Here is a 17,278-nt window from a genome sequence, read left to right as displayed (position 1 = left end):
ATTGGGTAACAGACATGGGAAAGACTTTCTATGGCTTTAATTGTAAGTTTATTGGATGTTTGTGCTCTTGTGAACCTGCTTTAATGCACAAACGTGTGCATGTTATTCAAGAAATTATACTCAGATCAGATTAACTGTGTTGGGGGAATGAATCATTTTCTGAAAGAAATGTGGAAGTAGTGCTAATGTCACTTATATTCCACCAGTCTGTGTCAACTTTGGCACTGAACATTTTTTCTGTTGCAGATTAAACATATTTGACAGATGAAGTGAATGACATTGATCACTTTGTTATAACAACTCCTGTGGTTTTAGAATTCATATGGATGTGACTTTGCCACTTATCACTCATTGAGAGAGCCTCAATGTTATACAGTCTTTAAGACAGATACAGATATTTGGTGATTTCAAAATCAGATATTTAGATATATGTTCAATTTTTTGTCTTTGACACAAAACATACACAAATTTGAGGGAAAGCTATTTGTGTATGCAACAGAGACTGCCCTCTGGTGGACAAATGATGCAACATCATTGAAGGGGTTGAAGGGTGTTTCTCTAATTTACTTTTTCAATTTTCTCTTATTAGCATTTATAAATGCTGATGCCAAATAGCTAATATCAGCTAAATCAATATGCGGATGAATCAGTTGGGCTGTAGACAGCAGTGGCTGCCCCCAACTGTTCAGTGGGACAAACTACAACAACACAAAAACTGCTCAGGACCACCTGGAGGTGCTCAAGGCAACGGCACACCAAAGATTTCACGAATGCACTGGAATAAGCCCGACCCACAAAAGCTGAACTTACAGGAGTCATTAGCAATTAATATTGTAGTTGCCAGCTTGAGTCATACTTAGTGGACCTGTTACAATCATTTCCAGCTAAATCCACTCTTAATATCATCACAGAGCCAAGAATAGAAAAAACAGTCTGAAACTGAGTTTGAAGCCTGAGTTTTTAGATTACTCTCACATATAGAAAAGTCTCCACTTCAGAGGTAAAACATTTAGTGGTCTAATGGATTTGTTATATCTGTGGAAACTTTTCTCTTCTTTTCTTTTCCCTATTCTTTTAATCTAATAGTGCTTATATTACAATTTTACAATACGTCCCCTGTTTAAAGTTTGCAGATGACATGACATTTGCTCTCAGAAATGTGGTGGCAGAAATCAGACTCATAGAATCTCCTAACCTGATCAGAGAAACCAGGTTAGGTATTTACATAATACTGAAGGAATTGCATACAGTAAACATAGTGCTGCATGTTGTGCTGAGGTGGCAGTGATGGGTAATGCAGAGAAATGAAGAAAAAAAATTATGTCAGCTGGAGTGTACGAGGAAGATGGATGGAAAGAGACAGCAGGAGTGAGATGAAGAAGGAGAAAGAGAGAGTGAGACAAAGGAAAAGAATGAGAAGAAAAAAGACAATGAAAGATGATTAGCTCCTGTGCTGACTCAGGCTTGGAACGTGGGGTCATTCATTTTACCATAAATCTATTCCACACTAGTATGGAGTTGGATGGGGAAGAATCGGGCCTCAGGTGAAAATCCCATTAAAATGCATGTTGCAGAATCAGAGTGGGCCAAGTTTGAATCAAAGCCAACTTTTAGGGGTTGATATTCTAACTAGGCTCCAAGTGCAGACTGTGCAGTCAATATAGGAAATGAATGGAAGATTTGTTGCCTTTAGAAGTTGCCCAGTTGCTGAGGTGGCAGACCATTCATATGAAGAGAATCCACTATATATTTACCAGAGTGTATTGTTTACTGGAGATTATGCAATTAATTTCTTTCCACAATACTCATTTGGTTTTCTTGTCCTTTTCATGAGCTTTTATATTGCTTCCTAAAACAACAGTAAGATCAATGCTATACTTTTACTGTGCAAATAGATTGAATAATTATATAAAATATGAAAGAAATCACACTACAGAGAGTATTTAGAAGTGTTTTAGGGGTGGGGGGGAGGGAAGTAACCAATAAGATGAGTGTGGCGCAAGTATTAGATTTAACAGGTGACCCTTTTGGATGGATAGATGTCAGTGGTTCTTTCAGCTTGTCCCCCTTGTTTCTTTGGCAAATGACACGTGGACAGTGTTGCCAGCAGAAAGCCTCTTCTCTCTTAGAAGAGGTTGAAAGCACAGCTTAGGTTTTCAAAGTTGCATCCAAACAAAGATTTCTGTATCTTCTGTATCTCCTTTGGAAAGACAAGCCCAAAGTGGAGATGCTTGTCCATCATGCACAGCCTCACTTTTGGAGTAAGCCAAACTCAGCATGTCAGCACAAATATAGTGTGGTGGTGGAGGGATGTTGGGGTCGCTTTGCAGCCATAGAACCTGGGCAATTTGCAGTCACTGAGTTGACCATTAAGTCCTCTGTATGCCAAAGTGTTCTAGAGGCCATCTGCCTGACAGCTAAAGCCTGGCCCATGCATCAGAACAATGATCCTGAGCACAGCAACAAATCTACAACAGAATGACTTAAAAAGAAAAGAAGGTGTTGCAATGAAACAGTCAAAGTCTACTCCTCAATCATAGTGAAATGCTGTGGTGGGACCTTAAGAGAAATGTGAAAAAAGTCATACAGAAAGAAAATATGGGCTAGAGTTCACATAACTGTACATTTAAGAATATTACAAGCTTCATTTATTAATTTCATTTAATTACATTTTTTAATCAGATGTTGGACACTGGAGTCAATTGTAAATTACCTAAGAACTCAAAGAGATGAGAATAGGCCTGGCTCAGGAGTCAACCTTATGCCTAATGAGATGCTGGGTTTTTGTTGTTGTTGTTGTTGTTGTTTTAATTTGTGGATGTTGAGTTTACCGAACTGCAGAATTTCACTCTTAAATGTTTTGCTATCAGCCTTGTTTGTACTTTGTCCTTTGGGGGCTGTTGTATTAAAGGATGTAAGCCTTTTCTCCCTGCGACTGTGAACTGGATAAGCAGTTAAGAAAACTGATGGATGGAAGTCTTTTTCATTAAGAAAAAAAAAACACAGAGGGAGGTAAAGAAAAAATTATTATTATTTTTCCTTGTCCAATTTTATTGTTATTCAAAAATAATCTTTATCTGTATGGCTCCTTTAGTGCAGGTTAATGTTGACACTAATGGTTAAACGTAATCAGCAATACAATATTATTATCTCACAAACAGCTTCTTCCCCTGAGCCATTCAGAGTGCCAACAAACACTATCCCCCACCCCCCTCTCCTCCCTACTCACCTCACCAATCTGAGCCACGGTGTGAGCACCCCTCATCACTCAGGCCACACACATACAGACTCTATACTCAGACCAGGTTCTTTGCACTGCTTCCAACACTTTGTTCGCCAATTTGTGTCTTTTCTATGGTGTGCCTTTCTCTTATTTTGTGTGTAGGAGTCTCAGCCATTGCCTTGAGAAGGAAAAGTGGAAGAGCTTCTAGGTCAGTTATGTAGAAATTTTCCAACTGGGATGAAACCCCAGGGCAGATGCAGAACATGCCATGGAGGGTTTGTCTCTAGGCTAGATTGGAAATGGTGGGGACAGAGTGGGAAAAGTCTTCTGAGACTTCCTCTGGTGGAAAATGGATGAGTGGATTGGGGGAAGTGTTCTCTCTAAACAGAGACAGACTGCTGCTGTGATGATACGGCTGTCACTATGACTTTAACCATGACTAAGATTTATTAGTTATGATTCTTGCTCTGATTATTTTTTTTAATGAGTCTGACTCTGTATGTATGCAGAGATGGTTTATTGTGTTGAAGCTACTGTATGTCGGCAACATAATGAAGCACACAGGTTCAGACAGTAACAGCTGGATGTGTCCGTGGATGCCACCACATCAGCTGCTGGGTGAAGCAGCTGCAGCTGTGTTCACAATCAGTAGCTGCACACTGTTGGAGGCGATCCTTTTAAAATGAGGAGTGAGCACAAAATCCACAAATAATAATATTAATAATAATGGATTGCATTTATATAGCACTTTTCGGGGCCCTCAAAGCGCTTTACAATTCCACTATTCATTCACTCTCACATTCACACACTGGTGGAGGCAAACTACAGTTGTAGCTACAGCTGCTCTGGGGCAGACTGACAAAGTGTAACATTAACCATTCTTTGCAATGTATCAGCAGATTGCTTCCCTGAACTTGGTACACAGTACCACAAACTCACACAAGCTGTTTAGATCATTTTTATAAAACACTACTGCTGCACTCTGAAAAAATACATTTTTAGGGTAAAAACATTAAAGAAATGCAAAGCCAACCTGGCCAAAGAACTGACTTTGGAGACCCCTAGTGGCGACTTTAAATATATGGCAATTAAAATATTTGTTTTCATTTTTTTTTTAGTGTGTTGGCTTTTATCAAGAACTTTAAACTGATATTTTTTTGTTTTTGTCTTAGTACAGAGTGTAATGAAGTTTCTGTCTGACCTGGAAAACTACACATCTGAAGTGTCCATGCTTTATCTAGCCAGTAATGAAAAGTGAGAGCTCTCACTCCCTCTTCAGCCACCTGAAAACACACACACACACACACACACACACACACACACACACACACACACGCACACACACACATCTTTCACAAGACATGCCAGCACCAAATCATTTCCATTATTTTCAAGACACTCACCCTTTGCTATTCCTCTCAACACATCATGCGCCCAGCCCCGGTGTGCTGTCCACGCCAACATGGCATGGTTTCAGCCAATCAGAAGGCTTCATTATGCATTAAGGCACTCTGATTGCCTGTAATCAAAGTCTCTTTCCCAAGCAGACTCAGCATAATGGAGGTAAAGTGCCTCTGCACCAGTACTTTCGCCTGTATGTGTTGATTAGCTCTGATTTAAGACTTAACTCACTTCAGCAACAATTTTCTTTCATCAATCTGCAGTTAACACAGAGGAAAGACAGCACATGGCTGTGCTGTCTGCAAATCAGTGTTTCTGTAAGTGGTGTTTCTTTTTTTCATTTTTTGGTGTGAACAGGTTGTGATGATATTTTAAACTACTAGAGGATACAACGACTCAGGGTTTGTATCAGTCCACGACACAACTTCTGCTGTTGAATAAACTCCATTTTCAGTTAACTGAAAGTTTCCCAAATGAATTAGAGCTACTCGGTTGACAATGATTAAAACTGTCAATAAATAATCTATCAGTTGTTTAGGCTAATTTGCTTTCTTTTCTTAACCAAAGAATATATTGACTATGATTTGATTTTATTGTGTTGGTCAGAAAAAAGAAGCATTTAAAGATCTTTTGAGGTTTCGTTAAATTGTGATGCAATGCGTGTTTCCAGTGTTGTTTGTCAATTAACTAAGACATTCTCCTCTGTGAAGAAAAAGTTCTTCAAAAGTCCTTTTAGTTTTTTAGTGTTTTCTGGTTATCATGAAACCAATCTTCAGATTGAGCTTGAATGGAAATGACTACCTGCAGTTCGAATAGTCAGTGTTCAGTAGTTTTTTACTTACTGCCAGTAGCACAAAATCAAAACATTGAACTGAAAAAGAGGGAAAAAAACAGTATGCAAACTCTAGTTAACCAAAAGAAATGTGAGCATGTGTTGAATACTGCTATTTGGATTCTTTGTAACCCGTGTTTTTGTAGGTACAAATGATTGCCAAATGCTAAAAGTGATACAGAAGCACTCACTGAACGGGGGTATGTCTGATTGCACCTGCTCAAAACATGGCTGTGCAGAATGGATAGATTATAGGTTGCCGCTTTATCAAGAAGCAGTCATTGAAACAAGATTTTCTCACAGGAAAACAAAGGCAGAAACAATCAGTTTAATTTAAACATGGCCACCTATCTTTACCTTTCATACCATTTCAAAGACTTATTTGAGGGTTAAACCTGGGATTACGAGGCATGGGAATTCATAAATATGAATGAATGTAGAAAGTCAAATAACAGTGAATGCGTTGTATGTGTGATCCTCCCACTACACCCAGAGTGGAGCAGGCTGAAGGCCCTGTAGTGGAAAGAAGTACATAAGCAAAGAGACAAAAACATTCTGATTCGGTTGACATATGATAATGCCTGAAGTAAACACGTGTGGATGAACAAAAAGCTCAAACCTTAGTGCGCTCCAAGATGTACAAATTGAAATTAATCTAGCAGGCCTTTGCCATCACAGTTACTGTAAAGCTTTCAAAGCAAATGCCAGCTAATGAAGTTCATTCTCCTCTGTTTGTGCCCCAGCAATGCAAAGTTAAACGCTATTAAGATGATCAAAGCGAGCGGAAAATTGACATGACTTCGTATCTAAATGTATCAATCAATAACTCTGAGGGAAACAGAACGCAGTTGCTCCAGTTCTGAGGAAAGCTTTTTCATTCTCCTCTGCTCACTGACTCCCAAAAGCCCAAAATTTGCTTGATATCTGGGTCTGACCACTTGTTCTGAACTTCTCCCTCCTCAGGTATTGTTTCCCTCATCTCATTGGCTGTTTTGTCCTACGAGCGCTACTGCACCATGATGGCGCAGACTATTGCAGACGGTAGAGACTTCCGCCCAACCCTGGCAGGGATCTGCTTCTCCTGGCTTTACTCCGTGGCCTGGACCGTGCCTCCGCTGCTGGGCTGGAGCAGATATGGTCCCGAGGGTCCCGGCACCACCTGCTCGGTTGACTGGAGGACACGTACGCCAAACAATATCTCCTACATCATCTGCCTGTTCACCTTCTGCCTCGTTCTGCCGTTCGGCGTCATCCTCTACTCCTACGGCAAGCTGCTGCACGCCATCAGACAGGTGCGAATCTGCAATATAAATGTTATGAGAGCGTTTGTTCCAAAGTGAGAAAATGAGCCTTTCGGGAAAAACAGAACACTAATTCTGTCATGAGATGTGACTGTCAAGACAGTTGTGTGGAAATGACCCAGATTTGAGATGAGACACCACAAGGTCATCTATACATTATGTGATTTATATGTAGAGCACAAGAGCGGCCCCTTATCTACGACTTCAATCGAATCACGAGTGTATCATAAGCCTCTCTTTACTGTATAGCCCGGGGCTGCAAAGCCGACAAGAGAGCGGGTAACATGAGTACAAACATTTCAAAGACTTGAGCTTGAAAGCTGAGAAATTTGAACCACCGATCAGGTTTGACTTTTCAACAACCGTCCATTAAAGCTGCCAACATCGTTTTCTTCTCTTGTCTTTAACTTTACGCCTTCGCTGCCGGTCGGGGAGGCTCGGGTCAAACTGCAGCTGTGAGTTTTCTTTTAAAAGCCTCTGAAGCCACATCATATGTGCCAGAGCATAATTGATACCTCGAAGCAAGAAAGAGCAGACAGAGAAAAATGGGAAATCATGACCTGAATTCTGGATGACAGTCATAAATTGTGTCTTCATATTGCTGCTGAGCCGGTGAACTGTTGTAACGGCTCCGGTTATGTCTGAAACTAGGTTGTGTGCTCAGTTCTGTTTTAAATATTAATGGTTTTATTTACACTACCAATCAGAGGTTTGGAGTTCCTCTAGTTCAAGCATTTTGTGTGTTGTGTATTGTCAACATATAGAAAGTACAGCATAGATATTTAAGATATCATCTCACATTTGACTTCTGTATTTATGACCTTGAAGGAGGTCAAATTCTAATAATTTTTCCTTAAAATTAAATACTACCTAGAGAGTGAACTTTGGAGGAGGTTTATGCTCTCAGAGTGCTTCTGGTTTGTTGTTTAAACATTTTCTAATAATTTATTTTGATGTAGTTTATTTATTTATTTTCAAAATGAGTTTAACTTCACATAATACAAACACAAACCACAGGACTATAACTTGGAGGAAAAAGCTGAAGATAAATTTCACACTTTAGGATTTAGAGTATTATTATTCCCTTCAGGTGTAATCTTTCTATTTCCCTCCTCTCCTGGTTTAAAGTGCTTTGCTCTATGGATTAAACTAGGATTTTGTTGCTTATTTCCAGCTTCATTCTTTTTTTAGCATTCTGCCTTATGCCCATATTAAATAGTTCTTGGCTTTTTGACACCATAAGGATCTAAGAGTGGAGAAAAGTAAGCTTCTGGGCCATAGGGATTTCCATTATTTAAAATAATGGAATTTCTGCTAATTTAAACTTAAATATAACTTCTGCATTATCTTGCTTACCACATACTGCTGTATTTATGAAAATACATCATTTTAATCAGACATAAGGGCAAGATATATATGCAAAGATAGAAAATGCCTCAATCATTCCAACAATAATGAGATTAAGTCTGCCTTGCACAGTGTTTTTACCAGCTAGTAGCATTAGCTACATCATCAGTGTGACATTATTACTCATATGTAAAATCCATATAACTTTAAAACGTAAGAGCACGAATCAGTGGACTGTAAAGCAAAATACTCCATTACCTGCCACATACAATCGTACTATACTTAGCACAGAAACAGATGACAAATGGTCATTCAAGATCTTCATGTAATAAAAAAACAACAACAATCAGGTAAATATTGTGATTGGTCAGTGAATATCAATAACTAGTAACAGTAACATTCAATATTTTAAAGCCTGACTTTGACTGATTTTCACATTAGAAAGCTGAAAATGGTAGTTTGGTAAGAAAAATGAAGAGCAGCACAGAGCTTCAGTCTGCAGCGTGGTGTTAATGACAAGATTATAGGCAACTGTCTCCATTACACACTGCTGAGGCACTTCATTAAACCTCGAGGATACAGGCTTTCACGCTCAGCGCCGGCTAACTGTAGCGCCGAAAACTCTTTATGGAAAAGCCCAAATAAAAAACAAACAAAAAACATGTGAATGTTATGAAAAATGTACAAGAGAAGGAACGCTGATTTGCCAATGTTTCTTTTACTTTTATTTCATTGCATGTAATATGGTGACCAGTGTTGGTCAAGTTACTTGAAAAAAGTAATCAGTAACTAATTACTGATTACTTCCCCCAAAACGTAATCCTGTTACTTTACTGATTACTTATTTTTAAAAGTAATTAATTACTTAGTTACTTAGTTACTTTTTAAAAACACAATTTACAACCTGAAAAGGTGATATAGCCCAATTCTACTTTTTCTGCACAATCCATCATACAAAATGTAATCAAATGGAAAAGTCCCTTTTTAAAACTTATTTTATTCGTTTTAATCTTTTAACTTTATGCATCAAGCAAAAATTTTATTATATGCAACATTCTCTGACTGGAAGAAATTTGTTTAATATTTAAACCTATTTTCTGCACACTCCAGCACATAAAATAATTTTTTTTGTGTGTTTACACTCACTCTTTCAAATAGATGCAAGTAAAACACAGCAGAAAATAAATAAAGTCAAAGACTAGCGGTCCTTTTGCTCTATTTTCACCTGTAAAGCAGGAGTTGGGTAGGCGGAGGTTTACCCTGGTGCAGGTGTGCCGCAGCGGTCAGTGGAAGACTCCGCGAGTTTCTCTGTGAATTTCCCATTACGTTGTAGCGCACTTGGTGCTTGCTTGGAAGTTTAGGGGTTTTTTTCGCTGTAAAAAGAAGTTTTCTTCCCACGCACAACGGACACTAATGTTTTTGTCACTTTTTATGGAATCAAACTCAAAGTAAGGTCAGTACTTCCACGCTTTAAATGCTGCATGCTCATACTCTCTCCTGCACTCGATATATTGTCCGTTGTTGATCTGCACACAGCTGTAGTCATGAACGTTGCACTTGCTTACGTCACTGTCATGAGACATTCTCGCAAAAAATCACGGTTTTAGTAACGCAGTAACGCAGCGTTCCTACGGGAAAGTAACGGTAATCTAATTACCGTTTTTGGAATAGTAATCCCTTACTTTACTCGTTACTTGAAAAAAGTAATCGGATTACAGTAACGCGTTACAAGTAACGCGTTACTGCCAATCTCTGATGGTGACACATGTTAACTTCTTTTTATTCATGAATATAAATACATTCTTCTTTTCAGGCTGATGGTGCCTGTCTGTAATATGTCGTTCTATTAGGGTCATTAATTAGGTTAAACATTATAATATTATGATTTTAACAATTTACACAGAAGCAGCTCCAAAGTAAGTTGTTCTTTAGGTGGAGAGATGGGATGAGTTACATACTCAAGGTCAGAGATGAGTTACTAAACCATATGGACCATATGATGGTGGGTGCATAACATAGAATCTTTGGATAAAACTTAACAGAAGTGGAGCCAGTGGGCTCCCTGCTCATTTGTAAGGATATTCTGTAAAGCAGATGGGGGTGGAGATGTGATATTGAGGTCCCACCTCCTCCTTCATGTTTAATAGCAATCTCACTGGGCAATCAAACTGGGCAAAATGTGAGGTACACCCTGAACAGCTCACCACTGTTGCAGGGCAAACACAGAGGCATAGATGCCCATTCACATTCACATCTAGGGATATTTAACCCAGCATGCCTGTCTTTGGACTGTGAGACGAGGCTGCAGAACCCATGCAGGCACAAGTCCACACAGCTGGCTGGTGAATTTGAACACAGGGCCCTCCTATTGTGAACAAACAGTGCTCCCACTGTCCTACTGTTGTGTCATCTTTATGACATGCTGCAAAAATTGATTATTGACTACCCGACAAACAAGCTGCAGCATGTCAGACTGTGCAGAGCTGCACAGGGGGTTGTGCTGTCTCCATTCCTCCATTCCTGCTCACCATGCCACATATAGAAATAATCTGATTTTACAGTGGTTGAATGGGCAGTAGGAGTACAAAACACTAGTGGATTTGTGGAGTGGTGTGAGAGGAATCTGCTTCTGAACCTGAATAAGACCAGAGAAATGGTGATCAACTTCAGAAGGAAAAAGACAGCTACAGTCTGTGTCTGTCCTAGGATGGGATGTTTATGTGGTAGAGGGGTACGTGTACCTGGCTGTCCATTTCAACAGTAGGCTGTAGCATAAAAGTGCAAGAGCAAGAGCAAGAGCTCTGTTTTCTAAGGAAGCTGATCCTTCAATGTGTGCAGCAAAATGAAGTAGTGCACTTAGCTGTGGTCTGCAGGGAGAGCAGCATTTTAGCTAGCAGCTTGAAATCTGAAAAAAGAAAGCGACCGGAGGACTTCTTTAAGTTGGTGAGTAGTTCCAGGTGTCTAATACCTGGGACTCTGGAGAAGCCTCTTGGATGCCAAGTGAAATGTATTCACAAACTTAAAGAAGTCCAGTTGCCTTCTTTTTTCCTGGATGACTGAGAACCTACACAGACATCAGAGCGATTAACACCACCAGGCTGAATAAGCGTATTTGGAAGGCTGTTTCTGTGACTGGCTGAAAATTGGACATTTTTACAGCTGTGGAAGAAAGGTCACTGAACAAACTGTAATCCATCATGGATAATCCTGCATTATTTACTGCAGGCAGCAGAGGACACATTGATTCAGCTGTACTGCTAAAAGGACAGATAGTTTTCTTTGTGTTAGTTTGTGATATAAACACAGATCTCAAAATTTGTTATTAGGATCTCATAACCTATAAAGATTTGTACCTAGTAGTTTATATGTGCTGATGAAATTAATAAAACCATCTCTGAGGTTCAGAGTTTAGGCTAAAATCTTCTACACTTCAACCAGAAATCGGTGAAGGATTTAACAGAGTAATGCAAAATCAGTTTGCAACAAACTTAAAAAGGCAAAATGTGTTTAAGCTGTCAGTGGTAACCCCAACACTAACTTTAGAGAACATCAAAAAGTACCAAACATACAGCTTTTGAAGCATGTCAGAATGGGCATTTTTGTGTCTTCTGTATAGCATTAGTGTTGGGTTTAGGGTCATAATCTGTGATGATTGAAGGAAAAATGGGAAATATTTACAATAATCATCTGAAAATGTCTTTCACAAATATAAAACTAAGTGAAGATCATGTTGAGTGATTGAGCCTAACCCGTCAACTAGTTGAAATAAATTCATTTGAAAAAAGCAGCACGGTGGCACGGTGGTTAGCACTGTTGCCTCACAGCAAGAAGGTCCTGAGTTCAATTCCACCATCAGGCCGGGGTCTTTCTGTGTGGAGTTTGCATATTCTCCCCGTGTTTGCGTGGGTTCTCTCCGGGTACTCCGGCTTCCTCCCACCGTCCAAAGACATGCAGCTTGTGGGGATAGGTTAATTGGATAATACAAATTGCCACTAGGTGTGAATGGTTGTCTGTCCTTGTGTGTTGGCCCTGCGACAGACTGGCGATCTGTCCAGGGTGTACCCTGCCTCTCGCCCTATGACAGCTGGGATAGGCTCCAGCGCCCCCCGCAACCCTGAAAAGGATAAGCGGAAGCGAATGGATGGATGAAAAAATAATATAAATTAATTGATAAAACTATTTCCAAATCACTGCTGTAAATATTCTGCTTGTCTGTTTATACACAAACAATGGCTCCCTTAATTCTCCTTGTTCTCTTTCTGCATGGATGCCTGTTTGTCATTGCCTTCGTTGTGATGTATGTCCTTCATGTTAATCTGTGACAGCTACATGCACAGTGAGTCTAAGAATTAGGGTTGCCTCAGTCTTCGGCTGTGCATCATATGTCTTCACATTAACTGTGGGAACTGTTCGTTTCTATTAGCCCTGTGGGTGTTGTCTGTGTTGATGTTGTTTGCACAAGAATTTAATTTGCCACACCATTTGCTAGTTCATGTACCGTGCTTCTCTGGGTCTTTTCCATGCCTGCAAGCATAAGGAACTTTTTTTTACTAGTTGTTTGGAGCAGAGACTCAATTTAAGTGTAACTGTATGCAATAATCACTAGTTCAAATATTCTCTGTATTGCAGTGTTACCTGTGAGTAAGCGAAGAAGAAAATAGTTACACACCTTCACTGAAGTCTCAATAATGCAACTGTTTTGGTTGTATTAACATTAAAAGCATGACCCCATACTAAATGCAAACACGTCACATTGTAACTTTTCAAAGTCAGTCTTCTTCTGCATCGCTAACGTGGAGGCTGGTAATCTCTGGAGGTCACCATCAGTTGGCTTCCTTTTATCCATACTGAGATATTTCAACCCATCAGATGGATTGTCCCAAAAATATGTTGCAAATGTGCATGTTTGTTGTCCAAAGAGGATTAAACCTTATTACATTAACCATATCAGATTTCAAAGCATCATTTAAATTCACATTCTATCGTAAACTGTGATTAAATTCCTTAAGATATGGAGACAAGGAGTGGAGCAGTTGGTACAGATAAAGAAAGTGATGCTGCAGACTCGGTTACTTTATCAGTGACGCCATCTGAATTAATTAAGCAGAGGAAGACGGGCCAGATGTAGTGAGAAGTCTTTTAGCATACTGCATCCTGTCAGTGATGGCAGGTACATTGATGGATGTAGGTGTAGAGAACAAGGACCCCCCCCCCCCCAAAAAAAAAAAACAAGCAGAGAGTATAGCTGAGCAGGAAGATGACTATTGAGATTGACAGCTGCGATATTTTTTTAATGTCGTTTTGGCAGTTACTGTATACACTCTGTTTTTTTAATGCCCTTCACAGTTTCCTGTGGTCGACACCAAGTCAAACCTGGATCATCTTACATAAACAGTTTTTTTTTGGTAATGATTAAGATTTTTTAGAAAACTGTGTCTGGTTTTATTCATATTAAACAAGTGTGTTAAACAAACAAGCAAACAAACAAAAAAAGATATAGTCATAGACAGATGGTTTCTTCTGTCTTCATTCTTGTTTCTGATGATTTCTGAGTCTCAGTTAATGTTCTCTGTGTTGTTGTGCTGGTGCTTACTTTCTACATCTATGGTTCTTAGGCTACGTCCACACGTACACGGGTATTCTTGAAAACTGAGATTTTTCATTTTCGTTTTAAAAAAGAATCCCGTCCACACGTATACGCAGAAATGAAGAAAAACGCTGCTAGGAACATGCCAAAGCAACAGGTGGAGATATATTCCTAACCGTGCAGAAATGTTGGCCAATCAGAAGTCTAGAAGCCTCGGTGGGAAAAAGTAAACAAAGATGGGGCATAGAAGCAGAACCGAGTCATATGTGTGGAGGGACAGTAACTGTGTGTGTATATGTAAGCATTTAAACACTGCAGAGAGTACAATTAACAGTAACAGTATTGTAGAAATTCATTTCACTGAAACAATAACGTGGCGCACACCTTTGACGCTGCGTTTTCACCATTTTTCTCGTCCACACGTAAATGCAAAAACTGAGTTTTTGAAAGTCTCCACCCTGGCAGGCGTTTTTAGAAATCTCCATTTTCAGTGACCGAAAACGTCGTTTACGTGTGGACGAAAGATGCAAACGCAGAGAAAAATCTGCGTTTTCAAAAATACCCGGGTATGTGTGGACGTAGCTTTAGTCTTCAGTCACACAGGTCTAGAGATATAAAATGTAGATTCAGCAGCAAGTTGGTGAATGTCTGCTGACTATTTCCAGGTAAAATCAGCTGGAAAAAGGCTGCTGCACTGAAAACACGTGAGGAAAGTGTGATGCTAACTGGAAACTTTACCCTTCAAAGTAAAAGTTGGGCTTTTTGAAACATGTTGGTTTGTCTCCAGTTCTGGTATCTGTTGCACTTCATGGTTTCATCTTTATCCACTGCCAAAGCAATTGCAAGGATGCTTGTGGTGTAGCACTACACACCTCTCCACAACCAACTTCACCTAGCCCCAAATACACGTTTGCCCTGTGATCAGTGGTTGCCAGAAGGTTGCCAACTGGTCTCTGGACAGAATTTTACATTGCAAAATATTTTATTATTGTGTCTATTTGACATATATTCTGTTGAGGTTTTGTTTTCTTGTCTTTTCATTTTAATCTATTTTTATTATTATTATATGGTCAAAGTAGGTTTCCCAGCATTCCTGTTATATCTGTGCCTGACTCACTCTGTGTTTATGCATTGGTCCTTTTTGTTTCCTTGTCTCATACTTCTTGTTTGTGACCATGTTTCCCTTGTTTACTTCCTGTTTTACTATGAAGTGTGTTTACCTGTTTGTTAATTATATTCATCTGTGACCCTCTCCTTCCTGTTTCTCATTACCAGTTAGTCTCTGTGTGTATAAAGACCCGTGTTTCCTCTCTGTCCTTGTCAAGTCGTCTGGTAATGTTTCTTTGTTAATTTCTTCAGGGATGCTTCCTTGTGCTTTGATTTCCACTTTCTTTACATTTTTGCACTCCATATTTTTCCTATTTGCATCTGCCATTAAAGGCTCATCTGTAGAGTTGGATTTCTTGTAAGATTACAACAGATCATCTTCATTCATGATCTCAGATCATTATTGTAAAGCAGAATTGGTCTACAAATGTGCACTCCTAACATGGTTCAGATTAAGCATAAGTAGCCAAAGTTTTATATAATTAAGTCAGTATATGTACATGTGTACATGTAAGAGTGATCCAGACACTAGCATTCAGGGAGTTTTTATTCTTGGCTCTATATGTTGTCGTTGAGAGCAGATATCCTTTATTCAATCATCTCAGTCAAAGTCACCTGCTAGGCCACCGGCATCCAATCAGAAAAATGTTGGCTTTAAGGGAGAGCGCCTAAAATGACCCAGAAGTTGGTGTCTCAGGACTTGGTGCAGAGCAAACGAGGAGTGTAAATACTGGACTTTTATTCACTGGAGACACATGTAGGTTGAGAATTGTTAGGTAACTTGATAAATATGTCAGCTATATTATACAGCCAAACAATCACTGCAGTGGTAGAGAAAGTGTGCTAATAAATCCTTCCTGTCACTCTGTAATAAAAAGCTAAATGGATGCAATCAGTGGGAATTTTCTTTTATACTGAACAGTCAGTGACATTTTCATTTCGCTTAACCACATCAGATCTGCTGGTTTTGCTGGTCAATAAAAGAACAATATGCAGTTTGTTTTCACAGAAAGATACTGAGGAAAGTTTGAGAAAGATTGTTTCTTTCTGTCCACTAAATTAAGCCATGTTTCTACAGAGTAAGCCCCTAAGGCAGGAAGATAGCTCTTTGTTTCATGTATTAGTTCTGCGTCTTAGAAATCTTTCATTCACGGCTGGTGGCGATCATTCTAATTACCAAGTTGATAAGTGATTTATTAAAACAAACTTGTTGCCAGAATCTTAAAACAAGAGTTGAACTGATAGTCCCTCTGGTTAATGAGCTGATAAGGATCCTAATCATTTTCTCAGCTTTGTTGTGATGTGGTGATTTTATAATCGAATGTTGCGTGAGGATCGCTGGCAAGTTTTCTAATTAACCGCAGCAAAATGCAGCTTCCCGTGGAGACAGACAAGAGAAAATGCTCACGGTGAGGAAGATTGGCATCAGCTGGGGAATGCGTTTAGCTTTGCTTTGCTGCCTTGTATGTGTGCTGATGTTTGTCGTCTCACAGCGGCGTAGGCGTAAGGTTACCTGGGGTTAAGATAATCCCTTGCTTACACAGCATGTATTTTTCACACTTGCAGGACAAACAAATAAAGCCATCCCCTTAGTTTTGCGATTGAATCTCTTGAGTGTGTTTGTTCAAGCCACATACCAAGCAGAAGAAACTGAAACTGAAGAGGGAGAAGAGTTCCTTCAGGCTTCTGCATCTTTGCTAGCAATGTGAGTTTTGCTTGCTTTACTCCACATTTGTAATCCTTTACAGTTTTATTGAAACCTCGGAGCCCGTAATTTAAAACAATTTAGCATTAGCATTAGCATTATGTGACGGGTATGACCGCAGCGAGGTGTGACCTGTGTAACCGATGTCACTGGTGTGATGTTACGCAGCCTTTGCAGATGGCAGCGCGTTGTTACGTGAGGGGTGTATACTGAGCTCTCTCCTGTCCTCACTCTACACCTACGACTGCACGGCCACTAGTATCTCTTATTTTATTGTGAAGGAGGATCTCAGTATCCGCGATCTCGTTCTTTCGGTCACTACCCACAGCTCGTGGCCATAGGTGAGGGTAGGGACGTAGATCGACCGGTAAATTGAGAGCTTCGCTTTTACACTCAGCTCCCTCTTCACCACGACTGACCGGTGCAGCGCCCGCATTACTGCAGCCGCAGCCCCAATCCGGCGGAAATGAGCTTCCTCCGAAGGGTGGCTGGCCTCTCCCTTAGAGATAGGGTGAGAAGTTCGGCCATCCGGGAGGGGCTTAGAGTAGAGCAGCTGCTGCTCCACATCGAAAGGAGCCAGCTGAGGTGGTTCGGGCATCTGGCAAGGATGCTCCTGGGCGCCTCCTGGGCGAGGTGTTCCAGGCATGTCCCACCGGGAGGAGGCCCCGGGGCAGACCCAGGACACGCTGGAGAGATTATATCTCTCGGCTGGCCTGGGAACGCCTTGGTATTCCCCCGGACAAGCTGGAGGAGGTGGCTGGGGAGAGGGAGGTCT

The 17,278-nt window shown here is 40.1% G+C and overlaps 1 protein-coding gene across 1 annotated transcript in view; it reads left to right on the top strand.

Moving 5' to 3' along the window:
• Positions 1 to 17,278, top strand: part of tmtopsb (teleost multiple tissue opsin b) — a 49,800-nt gene that overhangs the window by 7,505 nt on the left and 25,017 nt on the right. The window contains exon 2 of the mRNA XM_004551850.3: positions 6,420 to 6,748. Within this exon, the coding sequence (XP_004551907.1) occupies positions 6,420 to 6,748 (329 nt within the window). The remainder of the gene's footprint in view (positions 1 to 6,419; positions 6,749 to 17,278) is intronic.

Source organism: Maylandia zebra, linkage group LG9, assembly GCF_041146795.1.
Source record: "Maylandia zebra isolate NMK-2024a linkage group LG9, Mzebra_GT3a, whole genome shotgun sequence".
NCBI lineage: Eukaryota > Metazoa > Chordata > Actinopteri > Cichliformes > Cichlidae > Maylandia > Maylandia zebra.
This window is presented reverse-complemented; position numbering and strand designations above follow the sequence as displayed.